This window comes from Capricornis sumatraensis, chromosome 3 (assembly GCF_032405125.1).
Source record: "Capricornis sumatraensis isolate serow.1 chromosome 3, serow.2, whole genome shotgun sequence".
In the NCBI taxonomy this organism is placed as follows: domain Eukaryota; kingdom Metazoa; phylum Chordata; class Mammalia; order Artiodactyla; family Bovidae; genus Capricornis; species Capricornis sumatraensis.
In genome coordinates this window covers 151,115,901-151,135,962 of record NC_091071.1, presented here as the reverse complement: position 1 = coordinate 151,135,962, position 20,062 = coordinate 151,115,901, and the positions used below count along the sequence as shown (strand labels likewise).

The 20,062-nt window shown below is 40.4% G+C and overlaps 1 protein-coding gene across 1 annotated transcript in view; it reads right to left on the bottom strand.

The window, feature by feature from the left end:
* Positions 1-9,749: 9,749 nt before the first annotated feature.
* Positions 9,750-20,062, bottom strand: part of CNOT9 (CCR4-NOT transcription complex subunit 9) — a 30,895-nt gene continuing 20,582 nt past the window's right edge. Inside the window, exons 5-8 of the mRNA XM_068967897.1 lie at positions 18,543-18,652; positions 13,877-13,975; positions 13,355-13,446; positions 9,750-12,016 (exon numbers count right to left, since the gene is read on the bottom strand). Coding sequence (XP_068823998.1) covers positions 11,848-12,016; positions 13,355-13,446; positions 13,877-13,975; positions 18,543-18,652 — 470 coding nt within the window. The 3' untranslated portion in view covers positions 9,750-11,847. The remainder of the gene's footprint in view (positions 12,017-13,354; positions 13,447-13,876; positions 13,976-18,542; positions 18,653-20,062) is intronic.

Sequence of the window (20,062 nt, the reverse complement as noted above, 5' to 3'; positions counted from 1 at the left end):
TGGGGAGTTATGTCTTAATCACAGGCACAGAGGGAACTAACTGTACAAAGTGGTGTCATTTCTGAGTGTGCTGGGACCTGGCTGCCTCTCGTGGCTCCTCCAAACATCGCTCAACTGCCTAATATTCTACCATTAGTGCTTATTTATAGCTAAACCTTTAGTCCCATTAAAATAAAATCCTCCTGAGTAATTCTCATAAATGTCAGGATAGTGGTTACTTTGGGGAGGAGCGAGGCATTGCGGTGGGATGGGGCACGTAGCTGGCTTCTGAAATAGCTGGCCAAGTTCTGTTTCTGGTCCTGGGTTGCTGATAAGGGTCTTCATAATAACTTATGAAGCTATACATTTTACGTAGTTTTCTATAGCTTTGTTATATTTTACAACAAAAGGGTTTCACGTTTTAGTAACTGGTAATTTCTGAAGCCTTAAGAGTCTCAAAATTTATACCTAAGTCAAGTTTACTGCACTGACAGCAGGTTTTAATAAAGGAAAAGGAATATGCAGGGAGTAGAGGCAGAAGAGGGAAGGCCATTCCTGGAGAACAGGAAGATTAGGAGGCATTAAGGTTTAAACTGTGCTGATTTCATATCTCACTTCATAGAGGCCGTTTCCCATGCTTGTCTTATTCTCCCGTTTCCACTCCTCCAACATTGTCCTGTCCTTATTTTTCCGTACTAGCCCTTCTACACTCCAGGATTTTTTTTTTTTTTTCAATTTGGCTACTTTGGGTCTTAGTTGCAGCCTGGGGGATCTTTGCTGCATCATGTGGGATATCTCATGGATTCTCATGATCATAAGCTCATTATCAGCTCATGGACTCTCTGGTTGTGGCACATGGGCTTAGTTGCTCCATAGCATGTGGGATCTTAGTTCCCTGACTAAGGACTGAACCCAAGTACCCTGCATTGCAAGGCAAATTCTTTTTCTTTTTTTTTTTTAAATTATTTATTTATTTTTATCTTTGGTTGTGCTGGGTCTTCGTGGATGTGCATGGGCTTTCTCCAGTTGCAAAGAGCAGAGGCTACTCTTGGTTGTGGTGTGCAGGCTTCTCGTGGTGGTGGCTTCTTTTGTTGTGGAGCACAGGCTCTAGGCGGGCAGGCTTCAGTGGCTTCAGTTCACAGGCTCTAGAGCACGTGGGCTCAGTAGCTGTGGTGCAGGGGCTTCGTTGCCCCGTGGCAGATGGGATCTTCCCAGACCAGAGATTGAACCCATGTCCCCTGCATTGACAGGAGGTTTTTTATCCACTGAACCACCAGGGAAGTCCATACACTTCAGGAGTATATATATGGTTCGCCTCTCTGAGTCACTATTTGCCTCACCTAGTTGCAGCACAACCTCACTCTCTTCTGGGTGTTCTATGAGAGGTGTTATCACTCCTCCTGGATTTTCTGATGGAGTTCAAATCTCAAACATTGTTTCAGTGTTCTTATAAGCATCCCAGATTATGTATTCTGATTTTGGGGAGAGCCATTAGAAAACCTTCACAAGGTTACCGTGGCTCCAAGGAATGGCTTAGAAGACAGGTCCACTGCAGGATATTCTTCAGATCCAGGACAGGAGCAGACAGACAGGGCCCTGAGCACAGGAACTGTCCATCTGGTTTAGTTGCTCCTCTTTCCATAATGATCCTGTCCCATCCCCACACTCTTGTCTATTATTAACAGATCCAGAAACCTGATCAGGGCAGCAGCAGCAGCAGAGGGATTTTCTGGGAACCATGCCCAGGAAAGGCCTAGAAGCCCTAAATTGAAATGAAGGGGCAGCTGGCAAAGAGGAAGACCTAAACAGTGTACCCTGACACTGCTGCACAGGCAAGCCTAGGCTCTCCTCCTGACTCTCAGAGGAGACGCCTTAAACTTCTCTGTTCCAGGGCTGGGGTTTCAGAGACTTACTTTCCAGACCATCCAGTCTAACTTCTCACACTTCTGAAATAAAGCTCCCCTTTCTCATTGGTCAAAAAGGAATACTCAAAATATTAAGTTCCACCTAAAAAATAATCTATGAGACCACTTGTTGATTTGGGCTTCCCAGGTGGCACTAGTGGTAAAGAACTCACCTGCCAATGCAGGACACACAAGAGACTTGGGTTCGATCCCTGGGTTGGGAAGATCCCCTGGAGGAGAGCATGGCAACCCACTCCGGTATTCTTGCCTGGAGAATCCTATGGACAGAGGAGCCTGGTGGGCTACAGTCCATGGGGTCATGAAGAGTCGGACACGATTGAAATGACTAAGCACAACTGTTTAACTTAAAAGCCAGGATATATAACTTTGAAAGACAACAGAATACATGGACACTTCCATTCCAGAGAAAACACTCACAAAAACCTTCAAAATAACCCCCCTTTCCCAAAAAATCAAGGTTGGGGGGACAAGAAGGTATAAAAGAAATCAGAGATCGAGATCAAAATGATAGAGATTAGAATTTAAAATGCAACGCCAGGGCTTCGCTAGTGGCTCAGTGGTAAAGAATCTGCCTACCAATGCAAGAGACATGTGTTTGATCACTGGTCCAGGGAGATCCCACAAGCCTCAGAGCAGCTAAGCCTGTGCACCACAAGAGAAGCCGCAACGAGAAGTTAGTGTATTGCAACTAGAGAGTAGGCCCCACTCACGAAAAGCCCATGCAGCAGTAAAGACCCAGCACAGCCAAAAATAAAATCTTAATGCAAAGGGTATGACAGACCACTGTGAGAGATGAAACTTTCAGAAAGTTCACGAAGTAAAATACAACTATATGCTATTTATAAGTCATGTCTCAGAAAGACGGGTCTTAAGGGTTGACAGGTAAAGGAGGGTATCTGGGTGTGGAAGGACTCCAACCTCCTTTTTCTTCAAGACTGTTTTGGCACTATCCATTTCCATGAAATAAAAAAAAAATTAATTTTATTTTTTCACTTATTTATTTTTGGCTGAGCTGGGTCTTCATTACTTTGCTGGGCTTTTCTCTAGTTCTATGCAAATTTTAGAATCAGCTTGTCAATCTTCACAAAAATAAACCTGCTGGGATTTTACTTAGAATTGAGTTTCACTGGCAGATTAATTTGAGAGAACAGGTATCCTTCCGATATTATTTTCCAGTCCATGGAGTGATACATCTCTTCATCTATGTCAGTCTTTTTTTGTTGTTGTTTACAATTAATTTGTTTCAATTTTTTTTAATTTTCAAAATGTACTCATGTTGTTGTCAGATTGTAAAGTCATCCCTGAAATTTCATTAGGGTTAAAAATGTTTCTCTAATGGTATCTTATATACAATTTAAAGAAATAAAACTAAGTTATTGTGAAACATAGTGAGATTTCTAAATACTCGAGAACATAGACAAGTTCCCACTTTGTTTCCAACAGATATAAGCTAACCTATACCAAGGAAGAAAAATATTAGGTGAATTGACGTATATGACTTGACCACATACCTGTCAATCTTTCTTTCCAGAATGTTGTTTGCAATGTAGAGTCTGGATATCTTTTGGCATATCTATTTTGAGCTATTCAATTTATTATGCTATAATAAACAATGTATTTTTGAATGTCATTTTCTATTTATTGTATTTAGAAACACATAATGAACTTTTTTGAGGTGCATATTGACTGTATTCTGTGACCTTGCTAAATTCACTTAATTCTAAGAATCTGTAGATTCTTTTGGATTACTTACATACACAATCATGTTGTCAGCATGTTTTTTTGTTTTTTCCCTTTATTATCTTATTTTCTTGACATCACACTGGCTGGGACCAGTTTAATGATATATAGAGTTGTGATAGTGGACATCCTTATCTTATTCTTCATCTCGTGGAAAATGATTTCAGTATTTTATAACTCAGAAGTTTACTATAGGTTTTTTAAAAATAGAATTTTATCTATTTGGCTGCATCGGGTCTTAGTTGGCGGCACTTGGGACCTTTCCTTGGGGTGCAAACTCTCCAGGTGTGATGAGTGCGTGCAGTTGCTCTGAGCGATTTGGGATTAGTTCTCTGATCAGGGATCAAACCTGCATCCTTTGCATTCCAAGGTGGACTCATAACCACCGGACCACCAGGGAAGTCCCAACCATAGAATTTTTATTAAGATTTTGTGTTTTCATGAATATGAAACTTTTTCTTTTAAATGTTTAAATTATAAATGAATTTGAATTTTTAGGTCAAAATAATTATACACAGGTATACACATAGGTATATCTACATACACACACATATAAAGATTTTTATTAGATTAAGGATACCCCCTTCTATTCCTGCTTTTCAAAGTTTTTAAAACTCATGAATAGGTATTGAATTTTTTTTTTCCTGTAATATTTATTTAGCTGTATCAGGTCTTAGTTGCAGCACAGGGAATCTTCAATCTTCACTGTGGCATGCAGGATCTTTAGTTTTGGTACGTGGGATCTTACTTTTCTTACCAGGGATCAAACATTAGACCCCAGCATTGGGAGCATGGAGTCTTAGCCACTGGACCAACAGGGAAGTCCCGGTATTGAATTTTATAGTGCTCTTTCCTGCATATATTTAATGATTGTGATTCTTCTCTTGTTTTTTGTTAATTGAATTCAAGCATCAAGTCAATCTTCTTTTGTTGCAGTAAACCCAAATCAGATATGACCCATTATCTCTCCTATATGTTGCTAGATTTGACTTGACTGGAAATTTTACATTTACATTCATAGGAAAGGCTAGCAGCTAGTTTTCCTTGCTTCTAATACCTTTGATAGTTTTTCATGGCTGAGTTATACTGCTTCAAAATTTAATTTAGTTCAGTTCAGTCGCTCAGTCATGTCAGACTCTTAGTGACCTCATGGATCGCAGCACACCAGGCCTCCCTGTCCATCACCAACTCCCAGAGTTCACTCAGACTCATGTCCATCGAGTCGGTGATGCCACCCAGCCATCTCATCCTCTGTCGTCCCCTTCTCCTCCTGGCCCCAATCCCTCCCAGCATCAGAGTCTTTTCCAATGAGTCAACTCTTCGCATGAGGTGTCCAAAGTACTGGAGTTTCAGCTTTAGCATCTTTCCTTCCAAAGAACATACAGGACTGATCTTTAGAATGGACTTGTTGGATCTCCTTGCAGTCCTAGGGACTCTTAAGAGTCATCTCCAACACCACAGTTCAAAAGCATCAATTCTTTGGCGCTCAGCTTTCTTCACAGTCCAATTCTCACATCCATACATGACCACTGGAAAAACCATAGCCTTGACTAGATGGACCTTTGTTGACAAAGTAATGTCTCTGCTTTTGAATATGCTATCTAGGTTGGTCATAACTTTTCTTCCAAGGAGTAAGCGTCTTTTAATTTCATGGCTGCAGTCACCATCTGCAGTGATTTTGGAGCCCAAAAAAGTAAAGTCTGAAACTGTCTCTACTGTTTCCCCATCTATTTCCCATGAAGTGATGGGACCGGATGCCATGATCTTCGTTTTCTGAATGTTGAGCTTTAAGCCAACTTTTTCACTCTCCTCTTTCACTTTCATCAAGAGGCTTTTTAGTTCCTCTTCACTTTCTGCCTTAAGGGTGGTGTCATCTGCATATCTGAGGTTATTGAGATTTCTCCTGGCAATCTTGATTCCAGCTTGTCCTTCCAGCTCAGTGTTTCTCATGATGTACTCTGCATAGAAGTTAAATAAGCAGAGTGACAATATATAGCCTTGACGTACTCCTTTTCCTGTTTGGAACCAGTCTGTTGTTCCATGTCCAGTTCTAACTGTTGCTTCCTGACCTGCATATAGGTTTCTCAAGAGGCAGGTCTGGTGGTCTGGTATTCCTATCTCTTTAAGAATTTTCCAGTTTCTTGTGGTCCACAGTCAAAGGCTTTGGCATAGTCAATAAAGCAGAAACAGATGTATTTCTGGAACTCTCTTGCCTTTTCGATGATCCAGCGGATGTTGGCAATTTGATCTCTGGTTCCTCTGCCTTTTCTAAAACCAACTTGAACATCTGGAAGTTCACGGTTCACGTATTGCTGAAGCCTGGCTTGGAGAATTTTGAGCATTACTTTACTAGCATGTGACATGAGTGCAACTGTGCAGTAGTTTGAGCATTCTTTGGCATTGCCTTTCTTTGGAATTGGAATGAAAACTGACCTTTTCCAGTCCTGTGGCCACTGCTGAGTTTTCCAAATGTGCTGGCATATTGAATGCAGCACTTTCACAGCATCATCTTTCAGGATTTGAAATAGCTCCACTGGAATTCCATCACCTCCACTAGCTTTGTTCATAGTGATGCTTTAAGGCCCACTTGACTTCACATTCCAGGATGTCTGGCTCTAGATGAATGATCACACCATCGTGATTATCTGAGTCGTGAAGATCTTTTTTGTATAGTTCTTCTGTGTACTCTTGCCATCTCTTCTTATTATCTTCTGCTTCTGTTAGGTCCATACCATTTCTGTCCTTTATCCAGTCCATCTTTGCATGAAATGTTCCCTTGGTGTCTCTAATTTTCTTGAAGACATCTCTAGTCTTTCCCATTCTGTTGTTTTCCTCTATTTCTTTGCATTGATTGCTGAAGATGGCTTTCTTATCTCTTCTTGCTATTCTCTGGAATTCTGCATTCAGATGCTTCTATCTTTCCTTTTCTCCTTTGCTTTTCCCTTCTCTTCTTTTCACAGCTATTTGTAAGGCCTCCTCAGTCATTTTGCTTTTTTGCATTTCTTTTCCATGGGGATGGTCTTGATCCCTGTCTCCTGTACAATGTCACGAACCTCATTCCATAGTTCATCAGGCACTCTATCAGATCTAGTCCCTTAAATCTATTTCTCACTTCCACTGTATAATCAATAGGGATTTGATGTAGGTCATACATGAATGGTCTAGTGGTTTTCCCTACTTTCTTCAATTTAAGTCTGAATTTGGCAATAAGGAGTTTGTGATCTGAGCCACACTCAGCTCCTGGTCTTGTTTTTGCTGACTGTATAGAGCTTCTCCATCTTTGGCTGCAAAGAATAGAATCAATCTGATTTCAGTGTTGACCATCTGGTGATCCATGTGTAGAGTCTTCTCTTGTGTTGTTGGAAGAGGGCATTTGCTATGACCAGTGCATTTTCTTGGCAAAACTCTATTAGCCATTGCCCTGCTTCATTCCGTATTCCAAGGCCAAATTTGCCTGTTACCCCAGGTGTTTCTTGATTTCCTACTTTTGCATTCCAGTTCCCTATAATGAAAAGGACATCTTTTTGGGGTGTTAGTTCTGAAAGGTCTTGTAGGTCTTCAGAGAACCGTTCAACTTCAGCTTCTTCAGTGTTACTGGTTGGGGCATAGACTTGGATTATTGTGATACTGAATGGTTTGCCTTGGAGACGAACAGATTGTTCTGTCGTTTTTCAGATTGCATCCAAGTACTGCATTTCAGACTCTTTTGTTGACCATGATGGCTATTCCATTTTTTCTGAGGGATTCCTGCCCGCAGTAGTAGATATAATGGTCATCTGAGTTAAATTCACCCATTCCAGTCCATTTTAGCTCACTGATTCCTAGAATGTTGACATTCACTCTTGCCATCTCTTGTTTGACCACTTCCAGTTTGCCTTACTTATGGACCTGACATTCCAGGTTCCTATGCAATATTGCTCTTTACAGCATCGGACCTTGCTTCTATCACCAGTCACATCTACAACTGGGTATTGTTTTTACTTTGGCTCCATCCCTTCATTCTTTCTGGAGTTATTTCTCCACTGATCTCCAGTAGCATATTGGGCACCTACTGACCTGGGGAGTTCCTCGTTCAGTATCCTATCATTTTGCCTTTTCATACTGTTCATGGGGTTCTCAAGGCAAGAATACTGAAATGGTTTGCCATTCCCTTCTCCAGTGAACCACATTGTGTCAGACCTCTCCACCATGCCCGACCATCTCGTGTGGCCCCACAGGGCATGGCTCAGTTTCATTGAGTTAGACAAGGCTGTGGTCCTAGTGTGATTAGATTGACTAGTTTTCTGTGATTATGGTTACAGTGTGTCTGCCTTCTTGCAACATCTACTGTCTTACTCGGGTTTCTCTTACCTTGGACGTGGGGTATCTCTTTACGGCTGCTCCAGCAAAGCGCAGCCACTGCTCCTTACCTTGGGTGAGGGGTATCTCCTCACCGCCGCCCCTCCCGACCTTGAACATGGAATAGCTCCTCTAAGCCCTCCTGTGCCCGAGCAGCCACCGCTCCTTAATTTTAATTCAGACCTGTTTTTTCACTATAGCTTCTGAAGTTCAGGAGATTGGTGACTAAGATATAAGTGATGTCTCTTTTATTTCATTTCTAACATTCACTTTTTTTCCAGATCAGTCTATAGCTTTATCAGTTTTACTGTTTTTGAGGGAATGACTTTTGGTTACTATACATCTGTTTTTTTATTTCTTTTTTTTTTTGGCATTTCTTCTACTTCTTGAATTTGCTATTCTTTCCTAGTTTATGTTTTATTTGGCTGGACGAGGTCCTTGCTGTGGCACTTGGGATCCCCAGCCACAGCATACAGGTTTTTTTTTTAGTTGCGGTATTTTTAGTTGCAGCACGTGATTCAGTTCCCTGACCAGGGATTGAACCTGGGCCCCCTGCCAAGTCCTAGCCACTAGACTATCAGGGACATCCCTCTTTCCCAGTTTCTTGACATAAGGTGTCTTCATTACTATTTTTTTTTTCTAATTTCCTTTGTACTTTTTTTTTTCCCTGTGATGAGTGGGTTATTTAGAATTATACTGTTTTATAAGTTAGGGACTTTCCAGTTTTTTCCCCCTCTAGCTTAATCCCTCTGTGTTCAGAGAACACTGTATTATTTTAATTTGGGGGGGAAATTTCCTTACTTATAGCTTACCTGATAGTTGAGCTATGATCAACTTTGGTGAAAGCTTTTGGTGCAATTACAAATATGTGCACTGTTGGTTGAGTTACAGTATTTTAAGTATGTCAGTTAAGCTAGGTTTGTGTTGTTCAACTCAACCTATTCTATCTGCTTTTGAAATACATGTATTTTTAAAAAATGAAATTCTGCAATATTCAGGGAAGAAAAATGTCATTTTGTTCTATTGTTTCCATTTCAAATGTTTTCCTTGGACTTTTGATAGAGTAACCTTGCATATTACTCCTCTTCCCCCTCACACTTCCCCAGCCTTTGAGCAACAGGAACAGTTAGCAAGGGAATCATACATACTGTTAGTAAGGAAGGCATGCTCTGAAGGTTACCAGTACCTCTCCTTGTCCTGTTCCACCACTGAAACAAAGGCTCTCAAGCCTCACAAAAAAGAAGGTGGAAACAGAGGTTGGCTCTGTCACACTGAGAGACAGAAACGGATGGAAACAAGTCTGGAAATAGAAGTCTTGAACCCCGGAAGGAAATGGACATTAAAGTTGGTGATAAAATGTTTCAAGTTTTATATCTTCATTTAGGGAAGCCTCTCCCACACCAGTACTAGGTTCTGGCCAGGAGTGAAGTTCTGTTTAAGCAAGATACTTCATCAGAAAAAAGATGCCATCCCAGCCTCCCAAACAGCTTTTAAACATCAGTAAGACTCTCCCAAAGGACCTATCCACAAAGTAACCATCACTGCCCTCTTGTAGGACAGTGTGTGTATGTAGGTGCACAGAAGTAGAGAGGCAAGGTTGACAAGGATCATTGACCAAAGTGCCTAGATAACTCCACATTGACAAAATCCAATCTCCACAGTTTAAAGGAAAAACTATTGTTATAAAAACAGAAGCATTTTTATTTCAGTCCTGTTGAAGAAGTGAGAGGGAAAGAACACACAAAATGAGGTGAGGGGGTCTCTTTATTCACACACGACATCAGGACCAACTACACGGAACAATACCCATTTCCACCCCTCCCCCCAACTCCTACGTGGGGTCCAAGGCCCGCTGAGATTAGATGGTACAAGAATTAAGACACTATTGGCACAGTACAATGGCCAATGCACCGAAAGATGGAGAAGAGAATTTCTCAGGGAGCATAGCCTGGGGCCTCAGCTGCTTCCCCAAAGGAGAGGGAATGAGAAAACTTTGGCTCGGCAGGAAGGTGGTTGGCAAAAATCAGGGTTACCCTAGCTGGACTCTGCAGGGCAGAAACTGCGGGCTGAAGGGAGTCAAGACATTTATCCAGTCCATGCTGTTCTCTGCTTCCTCCAAGGCCTCTTCTCCTCAGGCTTGAGCTTAGTGAGAGCTGGCCTGGTTCTCCTCTTCATTTTTGAAAGCTGGGGAGTAAGTGCTTATTCTACCCTTCCTACATCTAGGCTACTTCATTACTACTTTCTTGGCTCTAGAGAGACAGAAGCCAACTAATAAGGCCGGCTCCCTTTGTGAAAGTCGGCTTAAAAGAGCCCTTGGGTTGGCAAAACTGCCCCTGCAAAGGTTTTTCTGAGCCTGCCCCCTGTAACTCTCCTCAAATGTGTTCAGACTCACCTTCAACTGTGTAAGATGTGGACTGAAAATATTTGGTCTCTCTAGTTGGGTTATAAATTCCATCTTTGACTAGAGATGAGGATTAGAGAGACAGTAGGTAATGGCAGGTGGAAAGACTAGGGGAAAGCAAGGCAATTTAATTTACATTGGATCGCAGATTCAAACCTCTGGATTATGAATAGAGTCATTTAAAGATCCATAGAAGAAAGGGAGATTCTCTGACACAGTACGAAAAAGTGAAAAATATTACAGAGACAATCTCACAATTCCCACAGACCATAAGGGAATGTGTCCAAAACAAAAGAAAAACAACAAAAAACAAAAAACAAAAAACCAAAAAACCCAACAATACTGAGTGAGCAAGCAGAGTCCAGTCCTCTATCTTAAATCTGAATAAAATTAACTCATTCAGTTAATACTGCTTCAAGTACAATCATGAAGACACTTGGAATTGTAGATTTACACCAAAACAAAGAATAGGATCAAGGAACCTATCATCATAAGCCCAGATAACCTTCCTTTTAAAAGTCATCCAGAAAATGTCTCTGAGGACTTGAACTGATGGTGACATTCATCATCTCCTCTCAATACAATATCCTTCCAGGACAGTCTGGTGAATTAAGACGCCTGTTTTAAGTTTAGTAAAGTGAAGAAGGGAAGAGCACTGAGATTTGGAAAAGCTAGCAGCGAAAGCCAGAAGCAAGGTTAAGGTCCTTGTGGCATCCAGAACTGGGGGTAGAAGAATGGAGAAGGGAAGGGAAATAGGTGGTGGGTTCCTGCTGTCCTTTGGCTTCATATCCTTCCCCTGCCTCCCATTTCCCCCAACAGCTCACGCAGCTATTGGCCTCCTAGAGGGGATGTAATGCCCAGACCAACTTTTTATTGAGCTTATGCAGCTAACAGACTTGTAAACAGTGCCAACTGACAAAGGTTTGCTGAATATTACAGCTTGTGTCCACTAAACACACCTCTCTCTAAGATTAAAAACAAAAATCCAAAGTAAACAAATACTGAGAGAGAGGATGGAGTGACACATCTCGAGTCTTCCAGGAAGGCAAAAGAAGAAAACGCCACATGGTTTGGTCCCAGGCGTTCACCGTGCCTAGAGCGCTGCTGCTGCCACCAGTCTCCCCTCCCTGCCAGTGGCTGAGTAGAGGTGAGGGAGAAGGGTCATCGTGGGCCTGCTGCAAATACAGCATTTGCTGGTGTTGACACCCTCCTTGGCTGTGGCGGCAGACTGCTGTGTCAGGAGCCCGTTTCCTGGGAGTAGCAGAGGGAGCCCAGGTCCTCAAGGCAGCCTGAGATGGCAGCTCATACACCTCAGTGGGGATACCGTGCCCCTTTTCTCCAGTGCAGTTCAGCATTGAGGTCGTCTATTCCCAGTCGGCGGTGATAAAACCTGAGCTGTTTTCCTTGCAGGTTCCCCCTCCCTCCCCCAACTTGCGGGAAGTAGTGGGAGGGGATGGGGGAAGATCACTGAGGGGGCAGGGGAATCCCCCGGGGATCAGTGACCTGACCCTCTTGCAGGTTCTTCACCAGTTGTGCAAGCCAGCGTTTGGTGGTGGTGTCATCTTTTAGCACCTGGGCGAAGGTTGTATCCTTCAGCTGGTCAGGGAGACACTGCCTGAGTGCTTCACGTGCCCTACATCAAAAACAAACCAACCAGGGAGACCAAACAAATAAACCCACATTGGGGGACAGGAAAGAGCCCTTTTCTTAGATATAAATATATAGAATCCTGGGAATCTACGGCTCTGTCAAGTACTTTAAGAAGCCATTAAAATTCTCTAAAGCTTATATTAGACATAGGCTTAGAGACCTCCAGGATCTGTTGTCTGTAAACATTTTCAGAATGTTTTCCCTACATTGAACTTTGTGACAAAGCAAATAGAATAAAATGATGCAACAATTTACTTCAATTCAAACTACTTTCTGATTTATTACAGTTGTCAAAATACTCATGTTAAAAATATATGGGTGACAGTAAACAAAACATTCCAAAATCAGAACATTAACAGGGGATATGACCTGATTCATAAAAATTTGTCTTTCCAAAAACAGCTTCAGTTTTACGTTAAAACTCTTAAGAGATGAGCAGTAAAACTATTGTAAAGTTATTATCAGATGAACTTTCAAATATTTCATTTTCTTTAAAATATTACCAGTAAAAGTCAAATCTGAAAACTCATAAAGGTAAATTAACTATTTATAAGGCTTTTTTTTTTTTTTAAAAGTTATGGCTTTTGTACTTAGCCTAGTTTCTTTTACAAGGAGAGTTTTAAATAAATGTATTTTCAAACTTGGTGAAGTCAGGAACCACTAAAGAACAGGAGAAAATGGTCAAAGAAATACTTAGGGCTTAAATAACCTCAGTGGCAGGAGTTCACATTAATCAAGTTACCCCCATTCCTAGGAACATAGAAATCATCCCATTATGTGATTTAGCAGAATATGAGCAAGTGGCTTTCAGCATGAATTATGGATTTACAAAGCAAAGAGGTCAAATTTTTCTAAAATGCACTGTACCTACAATGTATGATTTCTGGCACAAAGAAATAGGGAGGTAAAATAATTAGCTCAAGCACTTTACAGGAATCAAGAGGAGAACTAGAGATACAATTCAACAGCTTTCTGGGCTTGCTCCTTTCTTAAGAGATCTTTGAAAATATACTTTTCTTTCTGACCGCCGAGAGTAGAACAGAAAGCTCAAACCACAGGAGTAATGGATCATGAGATTCACTGTCTGAACTCTCGGGAATTTTAGAGTAGGGTACACAGTTTTGGTGGGGAGACAACACTCTGATGGATTTTCAAATTTAGCATTTCAGATTTTGAAAGAAATTAATCAAGGTCTGTCTCAGATGAGCTGAATTAGTTTTATCCCTTCCCAGTCCTAAAGATATAGAAGCCATGACATGAGATGGGGCAGACACTTATCAGAGTATTTCCCCAAAGTCCTATACATTCTATAAATGTTTACCTGGGGTTATCTGAGAGTCGAAGGTAACATCTTACTACATGCTTCAGCAAACGGGCGGAAGGTTCTTTGGATAGCTGCAGGACCATCTTACCCTGTTTCCCCCAAAACAAAGTGGGGTAGGAAAGAACATACAAAACACAGAATAACCCTAGTTGGTTTCAGAGACCAGATATTGCGAGAACTGTTATACAAGGTTTCATGGTTGTTGTTTCCCGTTGGGAGACTGAAGTAGCTCAGTGTTGACTGCAAAGAAACTAAGTTGTGTGATCAGAAGCCCTGGTGGTCCAGTGGTTAAGAATCCTCCTTGCAATGCAGGGGGACTCGGGATCAATCCCTGGTTGGGGAACTAAGATCCCACATATCCTGGGGCAACTAAGCCTACACAACTACTGAACCTGTGCGCTCTAAAGCCCAGGTGTCACAACTAGAAAGAAGCCTACGCGCTCCAACAGAAGATCCCCCATGCCACAGCTAAGATCCAACACGGCCAAATAAATAAAAAAGGTAAAGGAAAGAACTCACCAAGATCATGGCGACATGGGAGAAACGCTCATATGTCTGACATATATAAGCCAAACCAGTGTCATCTAAGAGGATCTTCTGGAGGATAAACGTGGCAACCTGGAGTAAAACAAAATTAGGGAGTCTAAAACATTGCTCAGACTTGTCTTCCAACTGTCTACTCCTCTCCTAGGAATAACCATGAAGCAGAAAACTAAGAAAATATCCTTGCATTCTAGATAACTTAATTATGACAACTTATGTACAGTACAAAAAAATTAATAAATATTACCATATTCAACATTATGTGCCAGAATTTTTCCTAAAGCTGTAACATTCCTTATCTTATTTTCACAACAAACCTATGAGGTAGGTACCATTGTTATTTTACTTAAAAAGAGAAGGTAATTATCAGAGTCTTAAAAACAGAGAGGTTTTCTTAGTTACTGAACACCTATGTGCCAGGTATAACCGTTAATCAATCAATAACTTGCCAGGTTAAGATCCCAAGCAACAAAGTGACTAAATCAGAGTTGAGATCCAAACCTAGTTAAACACAGAGCCTCCTACTTTTCCATGGGCCAAGATGATTTCAGAAAGGCAGCCATGCCTCATCTCTTCCAAATGAGTTAGGTAAGATTTTTCCTATTCTTAAAAAGACCGTTAAGAAAATAAGATTTTTAAGCCTCCCTTCAAAAACTTCCAACAGTAATAAAGAATACACTCCATTTAAGCTCGATTTAAGCTCATTAACTCTTACACAGATGGGGTTAAAAAAGTTTTAATTCAATTCAAATGATTATTACAAATGATTCTCTTCCTTAGCTGCTCATCAGAATCAACTGTGGGACTTATTTGTTTTATTTTACTGTTTTACTGGTGTATAACAATGTGGTTAGCTAAATAATGGTCCCCAAACATATCCAGATAGTAATCACTAAACACTGGGGATGCTACTTCATAAGGCAAAAGGTACTTTGCAGATGTGACTGTTAAGAATTTTGGGGGGATTAACCATCTTGGATGATCCAGGTGGGCCCTAAAGGTCATTATCGCAAGGGTTCTTATAAAAGGAAAGTGGAGGGAGATGTGACCATAACAAAGGTGACGTGACAGATGCAGAGATTTGAACATGGTACACTGTTGGCTGTAAAGACGGAAGAGGGAAGAATAGCCAAGATGTGCAATCCTAAAAGCTGAAAAAGGCAGTTCACCTGCCAATGCAGGAGACACGGGTTTGATCCTTGATCTGGGAAGATCCCACATTTCTCAGAGCAACTGGGCCCATGTACAACTACTGAGCCTGTGCCCTGTAGTCCAGGAGCCTCAACTATCAAAGCTTAAGCCCTAGAGTCCATGCTCTGCAACGAGAGAAACCACTGCAATGAGAAGTCTGCACACTAAAACTAAAGAGGAGCCCCCGTTCGCCACAATTAGAGAAAGCCCGTGTAGCAACAAAGACCCAGCACAACAAAAAATAAACAAATAAAGTCATATATATATATAAAGAAAGCTGAAAAAAAGCAAGGGAAGAGATTCACTCCTAGAGTCTCCAGAAGAAATGCCATCCTTACCAGCACCCTGACTTAAGCTGGTTAAACTGATTTACGGTTTCTGGCTTCCAGAACCATAAGAGAATAAACTGGTGGTGTTTTAAGCCACCAAGCTCGTGGCAATTTTTTATAGCACCAATAAGAAAATCAAACAAACATATACACAATAAAATGTGTTAAGTGTACTAATCTTAAGTGTATTTTGATTTTTACCTATTCCACATCTGTGAACCACAACCAGATTAAAATACAGAACATTAGGAAGTTGGGATTTACATAAACACAATACTATAAGCTGACTCATTAGAAAAGACCCTGATGCTGGGAAAGATTGAAGGGAGGAGGAAAAGGGGACTACAGAGGATGAGATGGTTGGATGGCACCACGACTCAATGGAAATGAGTGTGAGCAAGCTCTGGGAGATGGTGAAGGTCAGGGAAGTCTGGGACGCTGCAGTCCATGGAGTTGCAAAGAGTCAGACACAACTGAGTGACTGAACAACAACAATATAAACAGATAACCAACAAGGACCAATTGTATAGCACAGGGAACTATACTCAGTATCTTGTAATAATCTACTGTGGAAGAGAGTATGTATCTATATATTCTATATATATATACATGAAAAAAGAATATATATTTGAATCACTTTGCTGTATACCTGAAACTAACACAATATTGTATAAGTCAACTATAAACTATACTTCAATAAAAATAAAATAATGGTCATACAGTATGAACTCATATGTGCCTGGCTTCTTTCATCTGACGTAATATCACCTATGCTGCATATATCAACAGTTCATTCTTAACTACTGTGTAGTTTATTTTGCAAATATACTACAGTTTACCTTTCATGAGCAAAAGTGCCATAAACACTCCTATACATGCTCTGATGTCCGTAAGAGCTCATTTTCTGGGTGTGTGTGTGTGCGCCATGTGCCTTGTGGGACTTTAGTTTCTCGACCAGGGATCGAATCTGGGCCCTTAGCAGTGAAAGCATGGAGTCCTAACTGCCAAGGAATTCTGTAGAGCTCATTTTTCTTGGGTATATATGCAGGAGTGGGACTGCTGAGTCATAGGGTAGACTTATGTTTATAGTGGGTACCACTGAACAGCTTTCCAAAAGAACATACTATACACTTACCCAGAGGGATTTAAAAAAAACAAAAAAAACCACACAAATGTCCATACTTTATCATTCTGGACAACGGTTCAGTAGGTCAGAGATGGAACCTGGACACTGATGTTTTTAAAACACTTGACAGGTGATCATGTCACACAGCCTTGATTGAGAACCTCTGTTTTACCTGATGCCTACTATGGCAAGGCCTGAGACTAAGGATTTGTACATGAAAAGTGAACACGACAAGGTCTTCGCTTGCATGGAGCAAAAGAAGACAGACATGCCAGAAACTGACTACAAACCATGTAATAAGGCAGGATAGGAGAAGCATTCTAATTGAAGTGTAAAGGTCGATGGGAACTTCCAAACATCAAGGATGAATTAATTTTAGTAATAGGCAAGGAATGAAAACAGGGGAGGGATCGTTAGGATGGGGGCCCCTGGAAGAAATGTCAAAAAAGAAGAAATGAATCTTTTTCTGTCCCAGCCGTAAGAAGCCACCTTGAAAAACACCTGTTGACAGGCAACTATGAATTTAAAAACAACAGAATACAGTTGTAACCATTCCAATCCTGTCCCAGAAATCCACTGAAATTAACAAAATAAATTAAGGAAGAAATGAGAAAAGGAAAGCATGATCACAGATCACATGTCACTTATCCTTTGTGTGTTTAGTAGAAAGTTGAAGGCAGAGGTATAAATCCTCCCTAAAACACACACCCTAGACTGGCAGGCTGGGTGGAAAAGTATTCAGAGGCAAAACACTTGACTTAAAAACAGCCAACTTCAGCTTATAACATCTCTCTTTCCATCCATTGTTTTTAAACAAACAGCAATCCTGGACAGAAAGACTCCCACAGGGAAACTTTTATAGAGACATAACCCAAGAAACGGTAGCAAGTAATACTTATCTGCATTTTCAAGGAAACTGAAGCAAATATGAACTTTGAAAAACATTTTTAAAAAGTTAAAAGAAAATACAAAATTCAAAGAAGAGCTGAAACAACAGGAGAAGTGAGAAGCAGAGACTAGAGGAAAAAAATTAATACAAAATTAAAACTGCTACATGTATACATAAAATATTTATAGAAAGATTCTACAAGAAAGTAATAATACTGGTTACTACTGAGAAGAACTGAGAGGTAAGGTAGAAGACTTACATTTATTTGCTTGTATACCCACTTGTAGTAGCATATGAATTTTTACTTTATTTGTACTGCATATTCACAACAAACTTTAAATCATTACATCTGCTTATATCCAACTCAGCAATACTTACCTAATTAAAAATTAAAGTGAGCAGTCAATGTGACCAGATATACTTTAGAAGCAGAGGTTAGATACTGCTAAAAATAGCAACATGGAAAAGTAGCCTTGAGAAAAATCACATTATATGAAATTAAAGATAGAAATTAATTAGAGGGTGAGAAGAGACACATGAAAAATAGACAATACAGCATAACCGATGTTGCTTAAGCAAGAGGCCAAAACAATGGGGAAACTATAAACATTAACAGCAACAAAAGACACAATGAGTAGGCTCTTTCAGAAAAAAATCTGACAAGGAAAATATTAGGCTGACTCAAGATTTCACAACATTCAGTACCAGAAGACAACATGGCTATGATAATGGAGTTCTGAGAGGGAAAACAGAGGTAAGAATTCTATAACCAGTTACATTATCATCCATGGTTAAAATACAAAGCAGGCAGAAGCTCAAGTATATATATACATACTTGATTATGTATAAAGAATGTCTAGAAAAATATACCTGTGGAGTCAGAAGGGGGTTCAGATAAAAGGGAGAAATTTAATGTTTAACTTGATATTCTTCTGATGGTTCTAGGTTCTTAAATCATCATTATATAACAATTTTTATTCAAAAGAGAAAAAAACATTCATGAAAGTTTCAAAAACATGAAGAGAGGCAGAAAAAGATAACTCAACCATGAAGCAGTAGTCCAACAGTCAACACAACATAGAATCTAATTAAGATAAACACACACACCGTTTTAGAAAGTTCACTTCCAGATTCCATAATTCGCAAACACAAAGGGATAATTTCTGTTGTCAATAGAAAGTTGATTACTTCTTGCTCATCTGTTTTCACCAGAGCCCCTAAAGAAAATATGGACAAACAAAATTACTTCAGAGTCAGGGTTTCCAACTAAAATTGTTCATCCGTCTAGTTGTGGAACTTAAATAACATACAACACAAACTGTGGTTTATATGTCAGAGAATCAGATTCAAACCCTGGCTTAAAAAAAAAAGGAGCAAGAAAAGCACAGGTTGACTGTTGACACTAAAAGATCAGGTACAAAATTTGTTCCATCACATAGTTAGCATCAGTTTAGCTACTTAAATAATTGTTCTATCACTTTGGTAGACAATCACACAATAATATCACCATCTCTTCTCCATGTACTTTAGGTAAGAGAGAATTCTTGTTGTCATTGTTGTCTTAGTTTCTTAATCATGTTGGACTCTGAGACCCCGTAGACCATAGCCCACCAGGCTCCTCTGTCCACGTGATTTCCCAGGCAAAAATACTGGAGTGGGTTGCCACTTCCTTCTCCAGGGGATCTTCCTGATACAGGGATCAAATCTGCATCTCCTGCACTGGCAGGTGGATTCTGTGCCCCTGAGCCACCAGGGCAAAGTAGTGAGGTATTAGTTGCTCAGTTGTGTCCAACCCTTTGTGACCCGGTGGACTGTACAGCCTTCTAGGCCCCTCTGTCCATGGAATTCTTCAGGCAAGAAAACTGAAGTGGGTTGTTATTCCTTTCTCCAGGGGATTTTTCCACCCCAGGGATTGAACCCAGGTCTCCTGCATTGCAGGAAGATTCTTTACGGTCTCAGCCACCAGGGGAGCCCTGGTGAGAAAAGTTCTATATCAGTATTAAAGCATACTCTCAGGTACAAAGAAACAATGCCCTCTGAATCCTACTCACAATAGGTATGAATGACTTTCTGGTTATTTAATTGCCCCTCTTTCCCCAAAAAGCAAAACATTGTAGGGCATACCTAAACAAGAAGCACATACCTAGATTCTCATGCTGATTCCACCAAAGTTTGATAAAGTTACCTTCACTTTGCAAGCCTCTGCTATTTTAATTCACAAGAGCTAGACAAGTAATTTCCAAAATTATCCCAATTCTACTATGCTGGTTTCTAAACTGACACTACTGACCAGATGAGACACAATTCAGTGATATCCTCTCCATTCTGTATACAGCAAGGCAAAGTCCCATTAAACAAATTACTTCCCTGAGTGGTTCAATGCTTCGCTAGCTTTTATATCAAAGGCCTTAGTTAACTGGACCTGTAATAACTATAGTCAATTACTTCAGAAGAAAGTGGTATCATTTGCTTTAACCACAACTGGCAATCTATAAATACTACATCTTTAAACAGCACAAACCATAACTAACTAATATGGCCTACAACAGATGTCAAATTACTATCTCATTTAGACTTTTTACATATGGGTCTAAAATCCATCTTGAATTAATTTTGTATAGAGTACA